The 25,619-nt window shown below is 40.6% G+C and overlaps 4 protein-coding genes across 4 annotated transcripts; 1 reads left to right on the forward strand and 3 right to left on the reverse strand.

Moving 5' to 3' along the window:
• The first annotated feature begins 2,313 nt into the window (after window positions 1-2,313).
• Window positions 2,314-3,799, forward strand: LOC6564621 (crossover junction endonuclease MUS81). Its single transcript, XM_001991548.2, has one exon. It carries the CDS (start codon window positions 2,349-2,351, stop codon window positions 3,642-3,644), a length of 1,296 nt encoding a protein of 431 aa, XP_001991584.1. The 5' UTR covers window positions 2,314-2,348; the 3' UTR covers window positions 3,645-3,799.
• A 47-nt stretch (window positions 3,800-3,846) lies between these two features.
• Window positions 3,847-7,371, reverse strand: LOC6564620 (RUN domain-containing protein 1). Its single transcript, XM_001991547.3, has 3 exons — window positions 5,657-7,371; window positions 4,718-5,563; window positions 3,847-4,036 (listed from the first exon to the last, which is right to left on the reverse strand). The coding sequence occupies exons 1-3, from the start codon at window positions 7,054-7,056 to the stop codon at window positions 3,847-3,849; spliced, it is 2,436 nt and encodes an 811-aa protein (XP_001991583.1). The 5' UTR covers window positions 7,057-7,371.
• A 1,244-nt stretch (window positions 7,372-8,615) lies between these two features.
• LOC116805563 (estradiol 17-beta-dehydrogenase 8) lies at window positions 8,616-9,915 on the reverse strand. Its single transcript, XM_032738136.1, is given in 5 exon segments — window positions 8,616-8,678; window positions 8,681-8,795; window positions 8,797-9,111; window positions 9,113-9,311; window positions 9,858-9,915. Coding segments are annotated over 5 exon segments (750 nt in total).
• Window positions 9,916-11,085: 1,170 nt separating this feature from the next.
• On the reverse strand, window positions 11,086-14,238 carry LOC6564653 (synaptic vesicle glycoprotein 2C). Its single transcript, XM_001991546.3, has 8 exons — window positions 13,718-14,238; window positions 13,483-13,661; window positions 12,400-12,581; window positions 12,132-12,337; window positions 11,746-12,053; window positions 11,518-11,677; window positions 11,312-11,439; window positions 11,086-11,243 (listed from the first exon to the last, which is right to left on the reverse strand). Exons 1-8 carry the CDS (start codon window positions 14,221-14,223, stop codon window positions 11,188-11,190), a joined length of 1,725 nt encoding a protein of 574 aa, XP_001991582.1. The 5' UTR covers window positions 14,224-14,238; the 3' UTR covers window positions 11,086-11,187.
• Window positions 14,239-25,619: the final 11,381 nt, after the last annotated feature.

The following is a 25,619-nucleotide window of genomic DNA, read 5'->3' on the forward strand; positions in this document are numbered from 1 at the left end:
CATTTAAAAGACAAATATTGTGTGTGGAAAGCGCTGATGCGCGTAACTGAAAAGCTTATCGCGAAACGTTGCAACGTATAAACGCACGTAGGGACGGCAACGTGAAGGGGCAGGGAGGGGTGCAGACCTCTAGCACACTAAAATAGGCAACACATACTTATGTAATCAATAAGTCCAGTCTTAAAAAAAAAAAGAAACTCTCAAGCACAAAAATAATGCAGTTTTGAATCGTTAGTATTAAGTTATTTTTTTCTTTCTTTCTCGAATTGAAAGATTGGGCTGCGCAATGGGAGCTTAGGGTTAGATACAAAGATACATATTTATGTACGCGTTGAATGGACGAGATAGAATTAGATCAAGTGTGAGCGAGCTCGGCGGCTGAAGAGATCATAGTTTGATTGGATAGGAATGATATGAAAAAAAAATAAAATAAAATGAAATGAAATACTATGTACACTGTATACACTATATATATATATTCATATATATATATATTTATGAATATGTATGTAATACTACGTATTAACTGTATGTCGATCTATATATAACTGTGAATCATTGAGAGTTGTATTTGTAATTTGAGATGATCTGTATTTTTGTAAGCGTAATATTTAACAAACATTTGTGTGTATGGACGGCAAGCTGGTGAGTTGGGCGTGGCAGAGTGCACTCAAAAAATTGATTTGCTCATCATACTATACTATTTACTATATATATATATATATATATATATGTATGTATATCCATAGTATATGCTCTAAGAATAAGCAAAAAAGAAACAACGGCTTGCATTTACATACAAAACGGCATGCAGGTGCATATATATACACATATATATATATATATATATATATATATATATGTATATATATATATTTATATATATATTCAAATATTATCTAAAAAGCAAAACAAAGATTCCAAAATGGATACATATATCCGCCATATATCACTGTAATTGTTACAATTAATTTGCGAAGCTAAACAACTATGTCCATATACCCCAGAGAACTATCCACACACACACACATACACACACACACACACACACACACACACACACACATACACACACACACACACACACACACACACACACACATACACACACATACATACACATACACACACATACACATACACATACACACACATACACATACACACACACAATACACACTCGATACATACAACAAATATACAAAATGCAAAAGAAAAAATCCAAAATGAACACAACACTATATTGAATGTTTTTGCTTGTTGAAGTGAATAAAATTAAAGAACAAACTAACTGCATTATATATAAAAGTTGTATTCATAATTTTATATTATTTAACATATTTATAGATACTATTAATATAAGAGTATATATTCTCTCTCTCTCTCTGCATATTCCTGATCAACATCACTAGACTAGAGTTGATGTAGTCTTGTTCGTTTCTCCTGTTTGGCTACTTTCTGCGAACATATCCTTCTTTCGACCAGATCGGGCCACTTTATAAAATATCAGCTTTAGGCGTGTCTCACTAATTACGAATGCTATTTTCGTTAGGATATGGATTCGTGATGCTGCTCATCACGTTTACTTTGCTGTGACGTCGAATGATTTTGTACGACACTCTGGCTGCGGATAGGCCAAGCTTTGCTGTCACATCTTCTCCATACACTTTAGTCGCACTTGTATTTGCTGACGAGTCGCAGTCGAGGATGTGGTTCATCAGCGTGGCAAGGCCGACACCCGACTTGGCCGAGATACCGCATGCGATTAGATTCACTTAGAATGTGTCCAGTGTTTGGAACACGGTGACCGTCAGATTATTGACATAGCTGTGCTCCTCCTCTAGAGCAGGAGTACAGCAGTCTTGTATGCCCTCGCTCTATTCCAAGACCATCAGATGGATGCATCAATGCTGGGAATGCGGTTTGGCGCATATTTCGTCTTCAAATTCGCATGCTATGCATTCTCTAAGCATTCACATTTCGACGAGTAGCACAAGCTGGCAGCACTGGCAACGCGAAGTATGGTAACTTTGACATTCTTTTTTTGGTAGTATGGTATTAAGAATTTCAAAATTGCCAGCAGGTGGCGGCACACGTTGCTTGTAATTTTCACAAAAAAATGTTTAATGCATGCAAGTGCCGAATTCAGAATTTTTATATTTAAGAATTACCTTAAAATTTCACTGAATTTTTGTTGTAATTGTGTTATTGAGGTTTATTATTCAGTCTTTTACAAATTGGCAATAGATGGCGGCGCGAATAGCCAACTGGTTGCTTTTGTCATTCACACTAATACGCATACCATCTCCAGCTGGGTGGCAACTGCATTTCGTAGTTTGGCGCAAAACATGGAAACACGCTTGGACATTCGACTGGAGGAACCAAATCCGCTGTTCAAACGTTGGCTGCAACGTTGGCTCGACGAGGCCGAGCAACGTAATCGCAAATCGCAGCACAGGCTGCGACAGGCACTGCAAGCGTTACACAATTATCCGCTGCCATTGTATAGCGGCCGCGAATGTGCCGTGCTGCGCGGATTTGGCGCCACGCTCTGCCAGCTGATCGATGATGAACTACGTCAACACACGCATCTGGCTGGTCAGACAACAGCTGTGGATAGCGTGCAATATCAGGAACAGGTGCAGCAGGTGGTCAAAGTCGTGCAAAAACAGCAACGGCAGCAGCAGCAGCATCTAAAACAGCAGCCGAGGCGCAAAAAGATAACAAAGAAGGCACAACAGGAACAGGCAGCAGTCGAGGAACGGGAGCGCGCTGTGGGCATGCCAGCGGGCAGTTATCGGATTGTGTTGCTCGTGGATACGCAAGAGACGAGTGGTAAGAATAAACGCGTCTTGGATCAGACGCATCACTATCTGCAATCTTTGGCCGTAGAGCACCAAGTGCGACGGCTGACAGTCGGTGACTTTGTGTGGATAGCGTGCGATGCAGCTGGCAATGAGCTGGTCTTGCCGTACATTGTGGAGCGCAAGCGTATGGATGATTTGGCCAGCAGCATACGCGATGGCCGCTTCCACGAACAGAAACATCGGTTGAGTCAGTGCGGACTGCCGCATATTATCTATCTGATCGAGGATTATGGCGACAACGAGCAGCTGGGTCTGCCGCTCGACTCGTTGCAGCAGGCGCTGGTCAATGCACGTATCCAGTCCGCTGGCATTCAGGTGGTGCGCAGTGATAATCACTATCGCTCCATGTGCTATCTGAGTGGAGTAAGTGGCGCACTGCAGCAGCTCTATGTGCAGGCCAATGTGTCGCTGCACAGTGTCAGTGACAAGAGCCAGTTGAAGGGACAGGCACAGACAGAGGCCAGCCGCTGCCCATCTGTTGGTCTACTCAAGTTTCGGGCTCTGTACGAGGATTCCGCACGCAATGCCCAATTGACGGTGCGCGAGGTATTTGTCCAGCAGCTGTTGCAGCTGCACTCGCTATCCCTTGACCGGGCGCTGGCCATTGTGGAGCGATATGGAACGCCTCGGTTGCTGCTCGATGCGTATGCCGATTGCAAGGATGTGACCGAGGCGAGTCTGCTACTGGCCACATTGAGCTGTGGGCCACTGCAGCGGCCGTTGGGCGATAAGCTGAGCCAGTGCATCCATCAGTTTTATACCAGTGAATTTCAATAGTTAGTTAGTCTCACGCATTAGGTTTAATAATTGTATTAGTAGGTATTAGTTAATTGGACATATCTAAAGTATATACACATATTTATACATTTATATTAATTATGATTTGGACTAGTTTCATTCATTGAGGGAGCAAAAAAGAACAAACAAATTATTCATATATATATATATATATATATATATATATATATATATATATATATTAAATATTGCGAAAATGGCGTATGGCCAAATCCACGGGTAGATCGAAGTCAAATTTTGACAGTGTATCAATGGATCGCAAGGAGTCACGGAAGCCGGTGCATGCAACATAGCTGTTGGACGAGTAGTATGTGTCAATAAGCTCATTGCAGCTGAGTATTAGATTGAGCCACTCCACTAGAAGATGTGCACTGCAAATATTCGAATTAAGATATACTTTTACTTTAATTATTCCACTTACTTCAAAAGACTTAACAATGAATTGAATCAAAAATAAAAATATTTATTAAAATAAGATTGAAAATAATAATATTAGTTAAAATGGTCCGCACATGTGTAAACACAGGAAAACTCCAGGTTAACGTGTAATGTGTAATTTAATAACACTGCGAACATATCCTAAATGTAGAAAGTAAATGAATTCTATGTTCTTGAATTTTGTCAAGATATTTTGAACAACATAACTGCTGCTTAAACAAGAGCTAAGGCACAATGTAAGGCAAGCTCAACTTAGACTTAATTATAATTATGTTTGATCAGATAGAAACTCAATTGTCGGTCGAGTTTTGTTATATCAAATATATTAAATGTCACAAAGAAACATATTTGACTGGTTTTTTTTCTTCTGGGCATTTTGGATTTGAAAACCCCAGAAATCTTCTAAATATTTTGTATTATTTTTTTATTAAAATTTAATATTAATTTTTATTGAATCTAGCTTTTACCTGTGTCGACTGACATGAATTAAATAAGAAAGATCGATCAGCTATAAAATAATTGAATATATTTTTTAAACAAGAAATCATTTCTATGATATATATATATATATATATATATATATATACATGTATAGGTACAGTGTATGCACTTACTTGAGTCCTGCACAGATTAGTGCCTTGAAGTGGGCATTGTAGCTGCGCTTGTAGGGTAGATGCATTGCCAAAATCATGCCGATGGCGCTGAGGAGGCTCTGCTTGGCTGTCACCGCATGCGCATCGACAATATCTAGCTGGAAGCTTTGCGACAGTTTCCTGGCCGGCGTATTGTTATATTCCTCACCATTCTTCAGATTATAGTATTCAAGTATTAGCTCCCAGGCGTGCATGGCGCGACCAATGCCAAGGAATTGCATTTCTGGTGCCGGACCAGCACCCGTTGCCGTCATCCGCTGTGCGCCCGGATGCAGGCAACGCATGAATGGCACCATCAAACTGGAGGCAGCCGACTCGGTTGGGATGCGCAGTCCGTGCTGCATCAGCTGTTGCAGAGTGCGAGCAAAATTCTTACGCACCACACTGGTCAGCTCGCGTCCAATGGTGGCAATGGAATCACCGCGCATATGAACAATGCGACGTCCCAGCGACTTGTCCTTCTTGTCTTTGTCCTTGTCCCAATCATAACGCTCGTACATCTCGTCATCCGAGTCGGATGAGCCCGATGCTGCCCCAGCGGCATATGGCGTCAGCTCATGTCCGACAACAGCGGCAACCGCACGCCTGCAACGTGGCGGCAATGTGGTTAATGCCCCGTTCTTTGCATCAACTGAGCCACTGGGCAGCCACTGGCAACTGGCTGCATTCGCCTGCTGCTGCTGCTGTTGCAGCTTTTGTTGACGCAGTGCACGCTTTATGTTCGCCAGCTTTTCGCGATCGCAGCTTAATGTGGCCGCCAATGCAGCCACCTCCTGGATGTCCACCTCCAGCTGTGCGCGCAGATCCCTGTCAAATAAAGAAATTTCGTTGTCAACTGGACGTGAACTTGCACTTCCTGCAAGGCGTGCAGGAATGTGTGTTTAATCTATCTATTCTTACCCCCAGTGGTTGCCCTTGTGCGTCTTCTTCAGCGTGTTTTGTTGGAAGTCCGCTTGCCGCTTGGCAAAGTGCGTCGTGGCAAACATTTGCATTAGGAGCGATGCCTTGTCGAGCAATCCGTGCGCCTTGCTGTGCAGACTTTCGCGTTGTGGTGCACGCTCCGTGGATGTACCGACTCCTGCAGCTATGCTGTTGTTGCATGCTGCTGCTGCTGTTGCTGTTGCCGTTGTTGTTGCTGTTGCCGTTGCCGTTGCCGTTGCAGTGGTTGTTGTGCTTGTGGTTGACATCATAAGCGGCATCTGGGCAGGCATTTGCCGAGCCGTTTGCTTGGCCGCATAGCTGTTGTAGGCACCGCTGAGTAGCTTTAGTTTCTCGCTGGCGCTGGTGGTGGCACCGCTGCCACCGTTGCTGGTGCCACCGCCAGCGGTGTCGCACTGCAGAAATGCAATGAAGCGCTCCAGATCGGTGATTTGAGTTTTCAATTGGGCCACCAGCTGCTCCTTCATTTTGAGCGGACCAACAAACTCACCAATTGCATTATCCACCTGATGGCGCAGCTGATCGGTGCTCAATGTTGGCAATTGATGCTGTTCCACTTGCAGATTGAGCTTAGTGCGCAGCTCGTCCAGTATGAACTTTTGCTTCTCGAGCAGCACATGCTGTGGCAAGATGCCTGGCGCACCTGAATCATATGCCAGCTGCTCCAGCTCGGTTAGCTGTAATTTTAGCTGCTCGATTAGCTGTCCATCGGGTGGTGCCTGCAATTGCCTGTCGCCATCAGGGTCGTTGTCTTGTCCATCCGTCTGGGTCACCTCGGGTATGCCCTGAAAGGCAAAATCCTCGAGATCACGCAACAATTGATCCCGCTCATCCGTGGGCGCCTCGACAATCTGCCGGACACGCAGCTGGACGTGTGCAAACTGTGAGGTCAACGCCAGCAGTGAGCTGGTCAGCAGTTCTTGCTCCTCCTCAATGGTGCGCAGACGCGCCAATTCATTGGCATTATCCATGCCAGCCGCCTGCTGCGACTGTTTCTCCAGCTGCAGGCTATTATGCATCGTTGGCTCCAGCTCACCGTCTCCGGATGTTGTTAGCAGCTCCGAGCTGACACTATTCGCATCATCATAATTGGCGCCCAATGGCGACCAGCGTTGGCTCAATGGCTGCGCTTCATCTTCGACATCCACATCTCCATCTCCATCTGCATCTGCATCTGCATCTGCATCTGCATCCGGATCTGCATCTGAATACGCTTGACTCTGCCGTCGTTCATTTTCGTTACAAGCGACAGCTGCTTCTGGTGTTGATGTTGTTGTTGCTGTTGTTGCTGTTGTTTGTTGCTTATTGTCGCAGCTGGCTGACTTGGGCTGACCTTCGGCCAGCGTGGCATTCATGTCCATATGGGTGCCTGGCCAGTGCAGTTGCCTCGTTCACTTGACCACACTTGCCTTTCCCTTTCCCTTTCCTTTTCCCTTTTCCAATTGCAATTGTAACGTGCTTTTTGGTCCAGTTTCAATTGCGAAAAATCAATCAGTTTCTCAGTTCTGTCAACAGCTGGGCAATTTCCTTGCATTTATGTCTACGTGTGTGTGTGTGTGTGTGTGTGTATTCGTGTGTGTGGGCGTGTTCGGGGAGTGGATGAATAAGTCGCGAGTGTTGGTGCGCCACAAAAAAAAAAAATAAAATAAAATAAAATACAAAGGCAAAGAAGGCAAATAGGCTGTTATTGGATTGCAGTCACGACGACTGCTTCGCAAATACTGCCAGTTCCGTCGTCCATTTTCCATTATAGTTGAGCTTTGTCGATGGGGTTGCTTGGAGCTTTAAGCTTTTTCTGCCTCACTTTTAAGGGTTGCAACTGCCAAGAAACTTTAGCGCTTTTTCACATGAAATGCGGCTGCAAGTTATGCTCCAATGTACACCACATGTTGCAACCCCCAATTGCTGCAGCTTTAATGACTAAACCACTTTTCGATAAGCGCAGCGTAGTTCATAAACCATTCAAATTGGCTGAGAGACTTTTTTTTTGGGACTTTGCTTTCGAAGATTCAAATCGAAACTTGGAAAGTTGACTGGGCATACTTGTAAGGAAGGCATTGCCCACTTGTACTGGTCAGTTTATTGTATTGAATTCAGTCTAGACGACAAGATATAGCCAAAATGGCTTCGAGCTTAAAGCTTGACTATGTTTTGGGAGCTTTGATTCCAGCGAATTGGATCATTTATTTGTCATTCTTTACAGAAAATCTGAGCAAATAATTCGCTTGTTGATATATATATATATATATATGTATAAATATTATTTATTATTTATTATATAGATATATTTACCTGTTTTGTTGCCATATTATTAGAGCCATATATAAAGTCAATTTTGGAAATCAAGAAAGATTTATTTACATCAAGTGTAATGGATAAAAAATTGGATAGGATTTCTATAGAAAAATAATCTTGATTATTTGGAGAAGTGTTGCTTTTCGCAATGTATACGATAAAAGCTTTGCAGAAGCTTAATGTCCTATAAATTGAAGTTAAATCTGTGCAAGAAATATAATATGGAAAAGCTTTGCTCAAGCTTGCAACACGCTTAAAGCCCTTCCATCTGTCCCAAAGTTGCCTCAAAGTCAAATTCCCAATATATTCTGTTCCCCTTTCGTAAGGGGACGCCCAGCGCGACCAATATACAAATATTTTGGAGTTTGCGATAAGATTAGCATGGTTGTTTGCATTCTTCAGGCGAGGATGTGTCTAGTTGTAGTATTGCATACTTATCTTATCTGGTCTGTGGCTCAACCTGTTGCAGCCGAAATATTTAAAGATTGATTACATTTTGAATGACTTTAATTTTACTTGCAAATCACTAATGATTAACAGAGAGAAATAATAATAATAATAATAAAAGAAAGAAGAAAAACAAAGAAAGGAAAACAAATATATAATCAAGAATACTTGGTTTGATTTAACGTGGCGTATAATTGTATTTGCCCCCATCGACCGCTGGCAGGGTGCCGGTGATAAAACTTTAGCTTTTGAGCTAGCAAGAAACGCAACGGCCTCGGTCATCTCAAAGGGATTGCCCACACGGCCCATGGGATGCGTGTTGACGGCTCTCTCGAGCATCAGCCCATAGGGCTCGTTCGTTGGTGACCACAAAACCGGGATTCACTGAATTCACATGCACACCCGGCGGCGCCACCTCCAATGAGACGATTTTTGTGAACATATCCAGTGCTGCCTTCGATAGACCATAGCTGAGCGCGCCGGGAAAGGGGCGGATTCCAGAACAGCTGCTCACATTAACCACAGCGCCCTTGGTCTTGAGCAGATGCGGCAACGCTGCCTTTCTTATCAAAACGACGCCGCACAGATTTGTGTTGAGCACCGCGTCGAATTATTTCATATCCCGATCGATCAGTGGGCCGCTGCCCAGAATGCCGGCATTATTGACCAGCACTTGTCTGCTGAATTATTGCATCCGCATCCGTTGTAACATCCGCCGTCACATTAAGCACTTGGACGCCCTTCTGCTGTTGTTGCACTGTCGCCCGCGTGGCCTCTAAATTGGCCACATTACACCCAACCAGCGACAGCATTGGCCCCTCGCGGGCTAACACCTGTGCAATACTCACGCTGATGCCGTTGCTAGCGCACCTTGCTGCTGAGACTCATCCTGTCCAACTGTGCTCGCCATAGGTCACCCTCCATCCATTTATGCATTTGCTGGCGTGCTGTAGTTCAGGTGATGCATGTGAGAAACCTGTTGATGTCGTCGTTCTACACTTTGACAAAAAACACCATATTTAATATATTTGCAGTTGCCAAGCATTTCTAAAGTTAACATTTTTCTTTTTGTCTATATTTCGATATTGTTTCTAGAGCAAAAAGAACATTTGCTATTTTACAGATTTTAGGTTGCTTTTTATTTCGTAGGGATTCATACATAAATTGAATGTTTTATTCACCTGTAGCTTGCCTTGCGTCGACTCTGTCTATTCTTCTCTCGCTCTCTCTGTCTCCCTCTCGCTCTCTCTCTCTCTATCACTTCATCTCTCTTTGTTCTATTAGCAGAGATTTGCATAAGGTCGTGTGACCATGCCCCCATTTGGCAAAGTCAAGCGACAAGTTTTTAATTAAAAGTTTTTGCGGCTTCTCTAATTTCAAACATTTGCGAAATCATGTTCCAAGCTGACGCCGCTGCCACCGCTGCCACCGCCGCTGCCACTGGCATCGTTCTCTACGCAAGCTGTATGCGTTCCCATTCAATCTCAGATTTAGATACGGTGTATATAGATTGCTGCCTACTGCCGCCTGTTCACATTAACTTTAAGCGTTTTCGTTGTCAGATAATTAACATTTCCATTTAGCTAGAGATAGGCTGGCTGGTTGCCGCACTTGCCGGACTGGATGGCCTCAAACAATATATCAAAAAGTGTGTGTCCAAGATATACGAGTGAGGCCGAAGAAAAATAGTGCAACATAAAAGACACATAGAGAGAGACAGAGAGAGAGAGAGAGAGAGAGCAATGACTAATTGCGATAAGAACAGTTGCAAATTATAGCAGCACTCAATATTTAGTAGCTGCTAAACATGGGGCACGTGAAAATATAATCTGATGGCCTTAAGTACACATAGTTTATTCGTTATCTATAATATATACTAGAATGCCAAATGTAATCACATCATCATTCATATATATATACATATTCAAATATATATATATATATATATATCTATTTCTTGACTTCCTTGACCTTCGCACATTCTAGAAAAAAGCGTGTAATTCTCCATACCTGCCAAAGCTAATTGTGGGCTACGACCGATAAAAATGTTTGCTCTATTTCGTATATCAGTGTAAATGTATACAGCATTTATGCTGCGGTCCGCATTTAAAAATAAAAAAAACACCGATTTTTAAATAAGTAATTTAGAATAAGCTTTTCAGATTATTGGAACCGTCTTTAATTATTTTTATCCAGCATTAAGCAACAACAGCAATGGCCTCAAGCTCAATTTACATTTCAGTCTCTGGGCAGCAAGCACGTATTTTCACAATCAGAAAAGCACTTGGGTAGACCCAGACCCACAGCTCTATCGGATGGAAAATACGATGTTGCCACAAAACTGATTAAAATGGTTTGCGATTCGCAGTTATCTACTCAATTACATGGCTTGCGTTTTACATTTTTTTTTTATAACAATGCTGAAAAAGTTTTTCATTATTCGCCCAGTTTTCTTTTATGAGTTTCTTGGCCAGCTTCGGCCAGTACGGCATTAATGTATTCGCGACGAGCAGGAATAATAAGTGACTGCAATTAGCAAGTGTCGGTCACAAGGCTTATGCAGATTGACAAGCTGCTGGAATTGCATATAAATCAAGTTGTCGTACTAAGGTCCATTTTGCAATAAATTATATTTTAATAACTGCAAAAAATAACAAAATCACACAAAATTAAATACAACTACTAACTAACTTAAATAATCATCGACTCTATGAAGCAGTCCTTGAATGTTGATGAATATGGAAATTGAGTTACTTTAGTATCGCCTTGTTCTTCACCGGCAAAAATGAGCCCAGCAAGCAAGCAACTAAAAAGGAAGCGTGAATCATAAAAGAATAAGTCTTTAAGATTAGAAACTACAACACGGCCACTTACAGAACATAAAAAAGCTGACCATCAGAAAGGGTGGAAGACAGCCCAAAGACATAAGTGCCGGGAAAAAGATATTACCCGACAAGGAGCCCATGCGACCCACCATCATGCTCAGCGAGACGATCATTGTGCTGCATGGATGAAAGAAAAAGAAATGAGTAAACCGGTTGGGAGAAGAGGTGTGTGCAACTCGTTATCTTTAACTGTACCGTAACGCGGTGGGAAACATGCCGAGTGAGGCGCTGATCAGTGATGTGCCCGCAATGCTGCCCATTGTAACAAATCCAGAAGCCAGCGCCACTGTAGCAGCAGATGTGCTTGACCAGTACATGCCCAAGGAGCACGAGCCGGCAGTGAAGAGGCACAGGCCTACAAATCAATTGGCATATTATTCCTGAATTGATATTTATCTTCGAATCTTAGACCATTACACTCACACATTATCCGCTTGACGCCGACTAGATTGACCAGGAAACCGGCGAGTATATAAGAGACTAAGCCAGCAGAGGCCACAATTAAATTGTTTGTGTATGCGGCGGCGCTAATGTTGACTGAACATTTGGCCAGTGGATTATCGAGGGCAGCTGCATCCAGTTGCACCCTTGTGCGATTCACACTGAACTCGACGATGTTGCAAATGCTCGTGCCTCCATCGCTGCCCTCCGGCAGCTGGTTGCTAATCAACTGATCGTATTCGGTAATGGAGGCAAAGAGCTGTGGCATCCAAAGACGAATCGTGTTTTGCCTGTCGGTAGAGGCATATAGGTTAAATGAGTTGCGTTTGTTGGTTGGTTAGCTCTCTCTCTGTCTCTCTCTGTCTTACCCCAATAGAACGCAAAAGTTGAGCAAGTAAACCATGAGGGACAGGCTCAGATAGGGTTTGACGAAGAGCGGACGCAACTGTAGTAGTCCCGAATGCAGTGAGCTCTTTGCCACTTTCAGCTGGCCCTTGTTTGGTTCAGACTCTGGGTCGGAGATTGGCTGCTGGGGATTGGGTTTCGCTGGCACTTCATTGGCCAGCTGTTTGATCTGCGGAATTTGAAGAGAAACCTTCCGATTTGAGGCTTTCGAGGATTGCATTGGAAACTCACTGGAAATGCATCCCGGGGCTGACGTGTGTTCAGTGCATATATGAATTTGAAGGCCTCCAGTGCCTCCTGGTTGCGTCCCTGAGACATTAAGAACTTGGGGCTCTCCGGAAAGAAGGGGAAGAATGCACAGCTCAAGATGCTAGGCATAGCAGTGATTGCGACAAATACCTGCCAGGCATGCACTGTGAATGAATAACCGGTATGAGAATTGGTTGTCGATAAATAAACATTCAGATTTAACTTGTAAGCATTAACCTCATAAAAAAATAATTCAATTTTATATATAAAATAATTACAAAGCATTTTTTCCCTTCAAAATCTTGTTCCATTTCAAAATCGATTTTATTTAAAGCTATTTTGAAACTTGTCATATATCCGGCCTTAAAAAAATATGATTTTAACTAAATATATATTTATATATATAAATCAACAAATATAGAAAGTCCATTTCACAGCAGATTAACTCCGGTCTACGATGGTATGCCAAAGATAACTAATCTCTTTTGTTAGAATATAAATTGAGAATATGAGGCAATAAATTTCTAGGTGTTACCATCTAGCAACAAATTGTGTATATGAAATTCTCAAAATTTATATTTATGACTGACACTGAAATTGAAATTGGATGTGTTGGAAATTGAAGGGATTTACACAACACACTGACACACAGCAACAGCAAACAGAACAATCAATTAACAACAATATTGGCCATTAAATATGAAACTGGAAAGATTTTGTGCCCTTTGTGTATGCAATAAAATAGTTAGTACCTATAATAAAAAAGAAAAAAAACAGTAGACAACTGCAGAACGAATATGAGTCTATTATGCCTTTATTATTTTATTATGTTTATTTATAATATTATTATATGATGATAGAGAGAGAGAGAGAGAGAGAGAGAGAGAGAGAGCGAGAGAAGGAAAAGGCAGCTGTAGTTAACAGATGATATGATAATGCACGACTTATTATCTTAGATAAGAGCTACGCACATCTAAATCTAATACTAGATTGGCAACATAATAGACTGACAGCAACAATGTTTAGAAGCAAGGGGATTCAGAGGTCAGGCAGCAGGTAACTCACATGATAGACCCCATATGTTTATATCCAAGCTGAGCGGCAATATGCCCATGGCCAATCCGGGCAAACTGAGTGTGCCAATGCAAAACATAATGCCAACCATCATCATAATGCGCTGACGATATTGTCGTCCATGAAACTCCGTTAAATATGTCATCAGTACGGCAAAGGGTCCGCTCATACTAGAGATGTACATCGAAGTACATCGTCGAGTTAGTATTTGTTAAGTGCAACTTACATGAAACCGCCTAGATACTTGAAGATCAGGAGCTGTACCACGTTCTGGCTGAGGGCACAGCCCACCACACAAATCGTATCGGCCACATAACCGAATATTAACAGCTTCTTTCGTCCTTTCGTATCGGCCACATAGCCCCAAAAGATGGCCGATGATATCATGCCAGCATATGTGATGGCATTCAATATACCCTTATCAAGCAGGCTCAACTTCAGATCACATTCAGCACTGGGCAATATATACGACATGGTAGATGTTTCATACACGGTGGCCATCGCAGCGAACACAGCCACAAGAAGCAGCAATATATTAAACATGCCAAAACCAGCAGCATCGATGGCTGTCTCAAAGTCAGCTGGCTGTTCTCCGCATTTGGCGACAGCACTGTCCGGCTGTTGTTGTTGCTGTTGCTGTTGCTGTTCCTCCTCGATCTTGACCATTTTGTTGTTAGCTGTTGTTGGTATGCCACTTATGTGCTTGGACAAATTCTCGTCCAACTGGTTCATTCTGTGTGCTGTGGTGGCCGTTGACATACTAAAGCTAATGTCGCACCAACATCGTAACTTAAGCTGAATTCTTGATTTCGTTTGCATAACGCCTACTTTTGTTTATCTGGTGTGTTGTGCAAATCTCAAATCACTCCAACAGCGAATGTTCACTGTATAATACCAATTGTAAATTGTACAAGTAAAAAAAATAAAATAAATAAATGAAATGACGACATGGTTGGCTTATAGGCATTTTTTTTTTTGTAACGAGGGAGTGTCCACATTTGACGCACCTGGCAACCCGCAGTGAAAGCTAGCGAAGACTTTAAATAAATAATCAGTGAGCGCTCTAATTGCAATGATTGCTTGGTTCCCAGGGCACTAAAGCTATTTAGGATTACTCAAGGGTTGGCTTACACCGTGCATGGCCTCACTGAATGGAATATGTTTACACAAGAAACTCTCGCACAGTGGTGCAAATACAGCAAATACAGCAAAATACGGATAGCCGATAAGCCGATGGATGCATTGTAAACAAATTTTCAGAGAATCTTTGTGTACAATTGCATACAAAATATATACAAAAAAATACATGAATAAAAAAATAAAATTTTACGCAACTGGTAGCTTATGTGCTGTAAAAGCAGTCTAAGGTGATAAGAATCGCGAAAATAAATATTGAAAAAATTTCCATTGCCACAAAAGCTCTCAAATGCAACTGCTTGAAAAGTGTTCGTAGTGGGAAGCATTTAGGGAGCAAATTGCGTTGAATAAAATGCTTTCCATGATGGAAGGCAGAGAGTAAACGGTGCAAACTGTGGAAAATTCGCTAGAGCTAGCCTTGCTTTCCGTTTGACCTTGTGTACGTATGTATGTATGTATGTATGTATGTATGTATGTATGTACAAATGTATGTATGTATTTGCGGACAGGCCTCTAGAATTTTGATTGGTTTGTGGCAGATTTTTGCATTTTTTGGATAGTGTTTCGAAGAGTGTGAAACCCAGATATGCATGATGTGCATATTAATGCGATATCAAATCGAGCGAAATCGACTCTCTCTCTCTCTCTCCCTCTCCCTCTCTCTCCCTCTCTCTCTCTCTCCTTATATCTCTCTCTGTGCAATGTGCATATCGGCGCTCACAGCGATTCTTGCCCCAATTTTGTTGTTGCTCAGTTCGAGTGCTTGAGAGCAAACTGGTCCTCGTGTCTCTTTGACTGCTCGTGCTATGCATGGTCGACCATAGGCCAGATACCATGCCGAGAGTACAGAGTTGCCAGGCAAGCTTTTCTTTACTTTAATATTTAGATGCTGATTGTATCAGAAAAGCTTACATGTTTATCTACGCCTTCCAGATCCCACAACTTAATACAAATTTTTCGACAGATTGTTCTTATAGCAGCTCTATGATATGGTGGACCGATAATGACGATATAAGAAATATAATAATATTAAAATTATAATTCAGATTGGTGGTGCTCAAGTATTATTATATTTTATATTTTTTGAGGTGTCTGAGATATCTAATTCAAATGCGTCACACATTTCATGGTCAAATTGTTATGTTATCTATATAGAGACATAAATCTAGTCCAGGTTTTGCACTCAACGGAACTATGGGGAGTGTCTCACTACCAAAAATGAACAGAGTGGAATTCTTGTAGGAAACCCTCCATTAGTAAGCAATACAATTATACATAGATAGCAAAACATTAAATCTCCCATGGATTAAATATTTAAATTTCAATAAAACGCCAAGATTAAGTACTACACCACACAGCATCCAAAACACTTTAAGTCACTTTTTAAAAGAAATCGAAAAGAGAATTTCACTTAGAAAACTGACACCATGCACCACTGTTCCCAGAGAGCCACGCACTGCCCCACTCCTCTAACGAAGTCCATAAGCTGTCTTAAGAGCTGCTCCCATTTACAAATTTAACCAGTAAGTAACTGCTGCATACATCCTTATCCTCATAACTTAAGTATTTCGCTTAACATCACGAGCATCAAGAGGTAAATCTGGGTAGACAAACATGTTTATCACATTTCGACCGATATTTCCTGATCGGATGACAGATGTACGCTTGCAGTAAAATCATGGATATATTGAAAGTTTCATCAGGATAGCTTCGCTTTGAATGCGTTATGGATAATATCCTCTGCAGGGATATAGCTAAAAGGCTTCGGTGAGATTAAAGCGAGGAGATAATTGGCAAAGCCACAATCGCTTATCCTATTTATGCATGGTTTCTGTGTCAACTAATAATTGAAAGATTTTCAAGCAATTTTATTAGTTGGCTTTCAAAAGATGTTGGGATTAGAGAAGGAGCAAATTAATCCGCTCGATGCTGTTTGTAAGGCGTGTGCCACAGTTTGTGCCTTCCATGCTGCACAGTGGAACATTTTGTAAATTTAATTGAAAATCAATTTACTCATATAACCCAATGTTACTAACCAGCTGATACATGAATTAAGAGTGGCACAGTTGAAATAAATCGATGTTAAAATAATATATGTGTATAGTAAAAGCTAGTAAAGCTTTTAAATACTTAAATTATTTGAAATAATATTACTTTGTGTGCTTAATAAATGATGTAAACAAAAAAAAAGTCCAGTTTGAAATAATGTAAATGTAATTTAAATATGATAATAGATACTTAACACGTGTTTCATTTGGCTAATGTGTCGGGTCATTAATTTCGTTAGTAATTTTGTTTGTATATTTATTTGTTATTTCTCATTTTATACGACATTCGGATGCCACTGTTGAAGGTTTGAAGGTTGCTGTTCAGGCATGGCCATAAGCCAGCTATAAAAGATATGACGTAGCTGAATGTTAACTGAAATTTTTCCACGCTTCAAATTTTGTGAATTTTCATCAACATCAGCAAAATCTTGCGCCCTCCATTATAAAAGTCAAACAAAATCCGACAAATGTATACAGATATACATATATATATATATATGTATATGTATATATACAGTCTGTCTATGTATTCCTATATATACATAGACAGACTGTCAAAAGTATCAAGTTGGGCGAAATGAGCGCTGAGAAATCCGTGGAATGTTCGGCGACTTCTAAGGCGTTAGCCATTTGGACATCATCGCAACTTGGCAACAAATTGGACTTTTGTTTGTGTTTGTTAAAAGGCTTAATTTGTTGTGCTTCGGGTCCGACAGCGCAAACATTATGGAAGCCAACCCACCACCGTCAACATCACGCACACTGCTGGAAGTTCTGCCTTAAGATGCAAACCACGCTAAAGTGCTTCAAATAAGTTGACGCCAACATGGCAAGCTAAATATGCTTGAGGTATGCGTGGCTATATATGTATGTATGTACATTATATGTACATATATGTATATATATACATCTGTCTGTATGTACGTATGTGTATGGTAAAGTGTGTGGTGCACGCCTAAATCAAGCTCAAACAATTCCAACTATTTGAATTGCCGAACAGGCGGCACTCTAATATACCACACATACACTCGCATACCCACACCCACACCCATACACACACACACACACACACACACACACAGATACACTTTGTGGGTGGTGCTGATTGTTGAGGGTGGCAGTTGAGTCGCAAATGGCACTCAGCTAACGACGTGCCAAAGTAAATGTCAAACTAATGCGAACAACCCAAGTTCCACCACAATGCGGGAACCAGGTGAAGCCCGCAACGGAAGTCAGTCCAGGGACATAAGTGCGGCCAGCGGCCGACTGCCAGCAGCTAGCAGCTAGCAGCCAGAAGCCAGAAGCCAGCAGAGGGATGTAGGATGCAGGATGCAGGATGCAGGATGCAGGCTGCTAGTCAGCCTGTCAACGGCCAGCGTCAACTCAATAATGCAATGTCCTCCCTCATTGACGTTTTAAGTTGATTTATGCAGTGGGTGGAGGGGGTGGTGGATTTGGTAGCACTGGGTACATGCTGCGGCTACCTGCACCGGTATTGATGACTGGAACACTGCAGCACGGAAAGCCGCAAAGTTTTACGCCATTTATTGCATTTAACGGAACTGCAGCTCTGGCCGGCTCAATGGCTCCTCCTAGTTTTTGCCCGAAAGAGCGACAGGAACAGGCGTCTCTCCGGGTACAGGAGCCCAGCAGTGCCTATTGCACAAATACACTGAGCAAAAAATAATCGGTTTTTGTTCAAAAGTAAGCACGGTGAGGATATTCACGTAAAATATTAAACACTCTCGCAACACAAAGATTTCAATTTTAGTCCAAAGTTCGAATTAGAATTATGTTTTCGTTAGCTATGACAAATTTACTTTATATGTTTCCTGTTTCCTGATTTCCTGTCACCATTTGTGCAGCTACATTTTATCGGACAAAGGTAACACGTTTGTCTACGCCCATTTCGATCCCACAACTTAAAACATAAAACTGAGGGAGCTCTGACCTTATAAGACACAAATTGTTCATGTTCGATTCGAATAGTGATGCTGACTAAGACGACTTACACATATACTTTATGGGACATTCCTGAGCATTTTTGTAACCCGAATTGGAACTAAGTCTTAGTGTTTCCAAAATGAAATTTGATTTTGTGTAGTTATATTGTATCAGCAGGTGTGACATGTGTCCATCCACGCCTATCTTAATGTCACATCAAACATGTCGCATATGGTGGACTTACAGCAACAACAAATGCCATAAAGAAATAAACATGAACGAATGGTCGGTCGTTATTTGTGAATTGGCAGATGAATGTTTGGATAAAACACAAAAAAATATGGGGCAGGATTCGCTGTTTCATCACTCCAAAATCCAATGGCGAATAAAAAGATGTCTGACGGCGAATGCGAATGAATCTTGACCAAGATTATACGAGCTATCGAAGAGTGTGCACGACAAGCGCCACCGAGCGCTTCCCTGCGTGTACTGAGTGGAGATTCAACGCTCAAACTACTAGAAAAATAAATTGCCAGTGCAGACACAGCAAATGCATTGGACATAGAACTTGATGCCTTGCTGAGATTCAATTGCCAATTCCATTTTGCGGTTACACGCCCAATGCGCAGCTTGAGGTGGACAGAGAAGAACATCAAAAGCCATGTAACAGCACAGCAAAATGATGATGATCCCTACCCATTGCCTTAATCCTTGCCAACCTCTTCTAAGTCATAGCTAAAGAAATATGAGGAATGTATTGTTAGCGGGATGCTAAGCCGGGTTTATATTGGCCTCTTGTACAGCCTAATGCAATTGACCCAGTATAACATTGTACTGACTGATTACTTAATGCAAACCCACGAGTAACATTCAGATACTCAATGGATCATAAGATGCAATATTAGCCGCATTAAGTGTCTGTCTGGATGACGCCCAAACGGTCGAGAGCTGCTGTCCTGACAAGGCCTGATTAGATGGACTTATTTGCATCGCGCTCCGTCAAAAGCTCCTTGGTTGGGTTGAGTCTAGTTGTTGCTTGTCCTTATTTTATTTTGATTTACGGGGTAAATTCGAAATATAAATATAATTAAATAAAAACAATCAAATGGCTTCTGTGACGGGTTCTTTGGAGCTGATGTTTCCTTACTGGCAAACTATAGAATATAGTTCAGATACTGTTCTTAAATAAAATTTATTATTATTATAAAATGTATATTTGTATTTGTATGAGACTGTGTGTCTTTCAAATTTTGTTTTCAGTTTGTGTTTCATTCACGTTTTGCATTTTTTTATGCAAAACTCAGTTTTTAAATGTTGACAGCACAGCAGAAGTTTTTCTGAGTGTATATACAATCGATGCGCTATTTCATTTTGGGCAGCGTGAATGCGAAAGGTTTCTTATTAGAGTGGGTGTCCTGATGGAGACCATTTTTGATGGAGGGTTGGGGCATTGACAGCTTAGTTTAAGAAGCGTGATGGAGCTGGAAATTGGCATCAAATTTTCGCAATGTACACATACATGCTGAAATGCATATCAACTTGAATGAAGCATCATAGCACTCAAACACACAGTCAGTCGAGTCGTTTATCAAGTGGTATGTGATACTGAATTATGTGTGACAATAATATATTGATACAGAATTCAATTTATTGCACCCTATAACCAATAACAGATACAACAGCAAAATTAGATGTGTGCATCAGTATAAATAAAGCTACATAAATAAAGATACAAATATTTACATTCAATTATAGTCAAAAACCACAAAAAGAAAATATTAGCACAGTTGTCAATTTTTGATAACACTGGAACTGTTCATCTAATGTATAAAATATAAAATGTATTGATGTAATTTATGCAAAATGAAAAAAATTATGAATAATATAAATGATCGATTAAAAAAGAACAAGAATATATTTTGTAAATGCTTTAATATTCCTATCACTTAAGATTTAGACTTATACATTTCATTTTCATTCTCTATCTTGTAGATCTTTGTAAATGCAATTTAGCTGTATCTAATAATAATATACATTTTAATGTAGAAACAAAAAATGGAAACAAAATTTCTTTGAAATGTTTGACGAGCCTTTATTGTTGCTAAATATTTAATCGTTGTTGTCCAATTTAAATGCATAAGCAATTTAAATTCTTGTAGTCTGATTTATTACTGTTATCTTCACTGCAACACGGAAATAATTAGTGTTTAATAAAAGCTGCAAAATGAAGAGGGATGGAAAACGGTTGATATTTATGAGTGATAACGAATATTTATTGAGCTATGTTGTACGCTGATAATAATAATAATGATCACTTGGTCAGTTAAAAGCAATTTATTAACATCTTTCCACTTGCTTTGCTACAATTTCATAAAATTTAGCATATTTTTTCTCGTAAGGACCTGAAGTCGTTATGTATATTCCCAATATGCATATACTCAGAAGAAAAACCACCCTAAATTTTAGTAAATTGCCCTTAGAAATAGAACAGCTTTTTGCGTTTTTTTTAAGGAATTATTTCTAAACATTAAACAATTTTTCTAAAAATTTGGAAAGCTTGCCCTAAATCGACAATCCTAAAAATATGACGATTATTTCTAGTTATTACAAATATTTTCTATTAGCAAGAAAAATTGTACTAAAAAGTAGAAATGCAAACCCTAATTTTAAGGAAAAATGCTTTCTAAAATTCAGAAACTGCAAGTGTGTCGTCTATATTTGAAGTCTAGATATACTAATGCTTGATCATAATATAAGTAACAAAAAAGCTTAAATAAGAACTCATCACCCCTGAGAATTAAATATATATTCACTACATTTTAGAAAATACAACCCTCAAACGTATAAAGGCAAACCCAAGTTGTTAGAAATTGACTTCCTGAATGGTCGTTTTTTTTATGAGTGTACGCTTGTTGAGGGAAAGGCGATAAAGGCATGAACAATAAAAGGGCGACTGTAAAACAAAAATACTTTAAGGAAATGCATTTATCGACCCACTCTGTCAACGTTGAAGTGTGCAAGAATTGCCCAAAAAAATAAAAAAAAAAAAACAAAGAAGGAAAGGATTCGGAAAACGAAAGACAATTTCGTTGACAAAGATTTGCGAAGCTGGATTACAATTTAACTTTAGGTCAACTAACATGAACTTTGGTGGAAGAATGTACAAAACTGGTTTTATAGTTGAGTAATTACATTGCTTTAAAGTTTGACAAATGACTTGCTACACTTAAACTCTTGGGCAATGTACATAAACATTTGCATACATGTGTGTGTATGTCTGTGTATGTGTGTGTATGTACGTGTATGTATATGTTCATGTCCAGTCCATTGCCACCTTGGACTTTCGTTTAATTTTCACATTGTGTGCGCTGTCATCGCTGTTGCTTTTGTTATTGCCGCTCTGCTCGTAACTTTCCGCTTAAAGAAGCTTAGGAATTTGCGCGCATGGGAAGCGATAGCGTTTCGGTACCCGTACCCTTACCCGTACCCGTACCCGTATCCATATATGCATGTGCACCCAGACACATAGTAATACTCGTACAGCTTCGCCGTACAGCGTGCCGTAGCTCTGCCGGCTAGTTCTTGTATTTGGCCAGCAACTAACGGGGTAATAGCGGGTAATGCCCGCTTTAAGTTGAATGCTGAGAGCGATGCCCTGCTTGCTTTGCCGCTGTGTTGCACACTTCCGGAGCCAGGCAACGCAATTTGCACGCATAAACAACAGAAACAACAACAATACAACGAGTGAGTGGGGGTGGGGAGGGGAGGGGAGGGGTTATGGAGGTGCCTGCAACCGCACAGCTAAGCCATGGCACATGCTAAGTCCTTTGTGCCTCTAATTTGTTATTGTATTTGCGTGCCAAAGCTTTCTGTTTCAGCCTGTGCGTGTATGTGTGTGTTTGTGTGTGTGTTTGTGTGTGTTTGTGTGTGCTTGTATGTGTGTGTGTGCTCGTGCGGCCCACTCAAATTTAAATGCTGCTGTTGTCGTGCGTCCAACCAAACGCGAGAGCCACCAAACGCTGCTCTGGTCACCCATCCAAAACAAGAAACTGTGAATTTTTTTTTTTAGGGACACCAGAGCACAAAATGCAACAGCAACAACAAACAGGCAACAAACAACAAACAGAAATGAACACAACAACAACAACGCCAACAACAACGCCAACAACAACGCACTACAACAAAGACCATACAAACTGCCATCAACAAAACAACAATTGCGTACAACACACACATGCACACAGAGGCGTACGCACACCACACACACACACACACACACACACACACACACACCCGCACTCACACACACTCACACACACACACGCAAGACTTGCAAGTATACATTTACACACATGTGCACACGCTTGCACACACAGGAACACTCAAATGAATGTATGTATGTGTGTGTGTGTGTGTGTGTGTGTGTGTGTGTGTGTGTGTGTGTGTGTGCAGAGGACAGAACGATTCAGCAGAGGACTAAACGGACTGGGAACAGTGCTGGGCACAGGCGACAAGTGATGGCAGCTCCCTTCTGGCGCTTGAGCAAAAGATCAACAGACAAGGACGAAGCGGTGCAGTTGTGAATTTCACTTTAAGCTCTGCAACAAATACTTATGATAATTACAGTCGTGGTCCGTGCCGTGCCGTGCCGTGCTCCGGATGTATGTACATAAATGAAAATTATGGTAAAAACGAATCAATTTTGTATCCAACGAAAATATGCGCTTGCAAATGTTTTCACATTGGTTTTTGCACAGTAATATCGTGCGTATTTTTATTGAATTCCACAAAAATAAATACCAATATTGTGAAGGAATTTGAAATTATGCTTGTCAACTGTAATACTTTGTTTGTAACTTTTCACATTTCAGAAAATACATGCTGCATACCACATATTTTGAACCTTAATTTCACAAATAATTTACCAGATGCTCAATTGCCATTTTGCGGAATTTTTCTTGTTTCACAGTTTCTCACAAAAGAAAAAAAAAATAAAAAATAGTATAAAAATAAATCAACACATGTTTTTGACTTGTTTCTTACCTCACTTTCATTTAAGAAAAGAATTGACCCCAGCAGAGACTCCAACCTTCAAGTGCTGACACTTTCGTGTCATGGCTTTGCATTTTCTCTCTTATGTGCACAAAAAAATTAATTTTACAAAGTGTTGTAGGTCAAACAAGTCAAAACCAATCAACATAATTTTCTGGCAGGCTCTTTTCCAACTTAGAAATACAGAAATACACTGCACTGCTGCACTTATCTGGTTAAAAACATATTCAGGTAAATACATATACATATGTACGCAGGCAAAGTGTATATATTTTATTATTATCATTTTTCTCTTTTCTCGCCTGCTCGTTGGCTATGTGCTCTGCTGCTGAATGCACGTTTATCAGCTTAACTCTAATGAAATGTAATGTTTTCGAATTTACTCCAGCTGAGACGTCGACATCGGCGTCGGCGTCGGCATCTCTCTTTTTGACTAACTTTTTGTAGTAGCAGAGACGATGTACTGTGGCGCCTACTGATTTTTTTCTACAAAAATATTACATCTAAAATAATGAAGATATTTTAAAAATTAAAAAAGCATGCAACGAATGCTTTACATTGTCTGGAGATGATTAAATAAAGGGTGCTGTGGATACAGGGTGATTTAAACGTAGATTTAGTTAATTCTGCAATAATTGACCATAATAATTGACAAAAAAAATAATTTTTGTAAAAATGTTTTATTTTGTAAGCTTGTAAAACATTAATAATAAATAAATAAACAAATAAATTTAAAGATAAAAAGTATATTAGATCAGAATATGCCGCAATTTTGTTGTATAGATCCTCATTCAATATTTTTATTGACAATTTCCGTTTACTCTAAATTCGTTGTCTTGGCCGACAATTCAATAATTGGCAAGCATTGATATTCGATGCTATTTTGGCCAAGTGCTAAAATACACTTTACACATTTTGATCAACTTGGCACTTAATAAAAACATTTTTTAGAAAGGGGAAAAACGTCTCGCACCAAAATAGGCTGTCTAAATAATAATAATAATAAAAATTATTATAATAATTATAAAAATTATTATAATAATAATAATAATAACAATTTTTTTGATGGAAAGCATTAAGATATATCTTCAGAGGACAAATTGTTCGCGAAAATAAATGCAAACACCAATTTCTGATTCTATGAACAATTCGTCAATCAGATTTGTTAATTTGTCAAAACGCGTCCATTAAAATTGTAATTTTAGAGAAGTTGCTTGGCCTGAGGCGCCACTGTGCGAGGTCTGACGTGGTGGCCGCAGTCGCAGCCGCAGCCGCAGCCATTAACCACCCACGCACACTTGCAGCGCTCAGCTTCATTAGTTGCGCAAATGAACAGCATCAACACACACACACACACACACACACACACACACCACACACACTCACACTTGCACAGAGAGGTGATTGAGGGTTGGGGTGGGGGAAAAAAGCTGAGTGTGTGAACTTTAACAGCTGGCAGCAGTTGCGCTAACGGCTATTCTGTTCCAGCATTGCCATAAACGCCACCAACAATGTTGCCTGATGCCTCGCATCCCACACATCCTGCTTGGGGCCGGTGCCGGGACCGGGATCGGAGTCGGTGCTCCCACTGCAGCTACTCTGCAGTTTTGGCTGACATCATTTGGTGTTTGGTGGTTTCAAAGTTTTGTTTTATGCTGCTGCTGCTGCTGCTGCTGCAACAGTGCCGGCAGAGTCCGACAGCCTGGCAGGCAGCGTAGGAACTGGACACAGCTCAGCGACGCTTAGCCCGCTACCACAACATGCTGTCTGCCACGTGTGGGTATTTGTGTGGAAAGTGTGTATGTGGCAGCCACAGATCGTAGGCTTAAAGACAACTTTGCACAGTTTGCCATTAGGCAATAAGGGAGCAGTCCATGGTATTTGCTAAACAGCTTACTACCCAACAGTTTTTAGCTTTTAATCTTGAAAACAAGAACATCGAAGTTT

The sequence above is a fragment of the Drosophila grimshawi genome, unplaced genomic scaffold (assembly GCF_018153295.1).
Source record: "Drosophila grimshawi isolate 15287-2541.00 unplaced genomic scaffold, ASM1815329v1 contig_848, whole genome shotgun sequence".
Classification (NCBI taxonomy): Eukaryota; Metazoa; Arthropoda; class Insecta; order Diptera; family Drosophilidae; genus Drosophila; species Drosophila grimshawi.

Bases quoted from the DNA above. Each gene is read 5' to 3' on its own strand.
- LOC6564653 (XM_001991546.3), bottom strand. From the start codon at position 14,223: ATGAACCAGTTGGACGAGAATTTGTCCAAGCACATAAGTGGCATACCA. The intron at 13,662-13,717 runs GTAAGTTGCACT...GTACATCTCTAG, and splicing joins AAGTATCTAGGCGGTTTCAT to TATGAGCGGACCCTTTGCCG. The intron at 11,678-11,745 runs GTGAGTGTAATG...ATTGATTTGTAG, and splicing joins CGGCGTCAAGCGGATAATGT to GCCTGTGCCTCTTCACTGCC.
- LOC6564620 (XM_001991547.3), bottom strand. From the start codon at position 7,056: ATGGACATGAATGCCACGCTGGCCGAAGGTCAGCCCAAGTCAGCCAGC. The intron at 5,564-5,656 runs GTAAGAATAGAT...TTTATTTGACAG, and splicing joins CACAAGGGCAACCACTGGGG to GGATCTGCGCGCACAGCTGG. The intron at 4,037-4,717 runs GTAAGTGCATAC...GAATATTTGCAG, and splicing joins CTAATCTGTGCAGGACTCAA to TGCACATCTTCTAGTGGAGT.
- LOC6564621 (XM_001991548.2), top strand. From the start codon at position 2,349: ATGGAAACACGCTTGGACATTCGACTGGAGGAACCAAATCCGCTGTTC.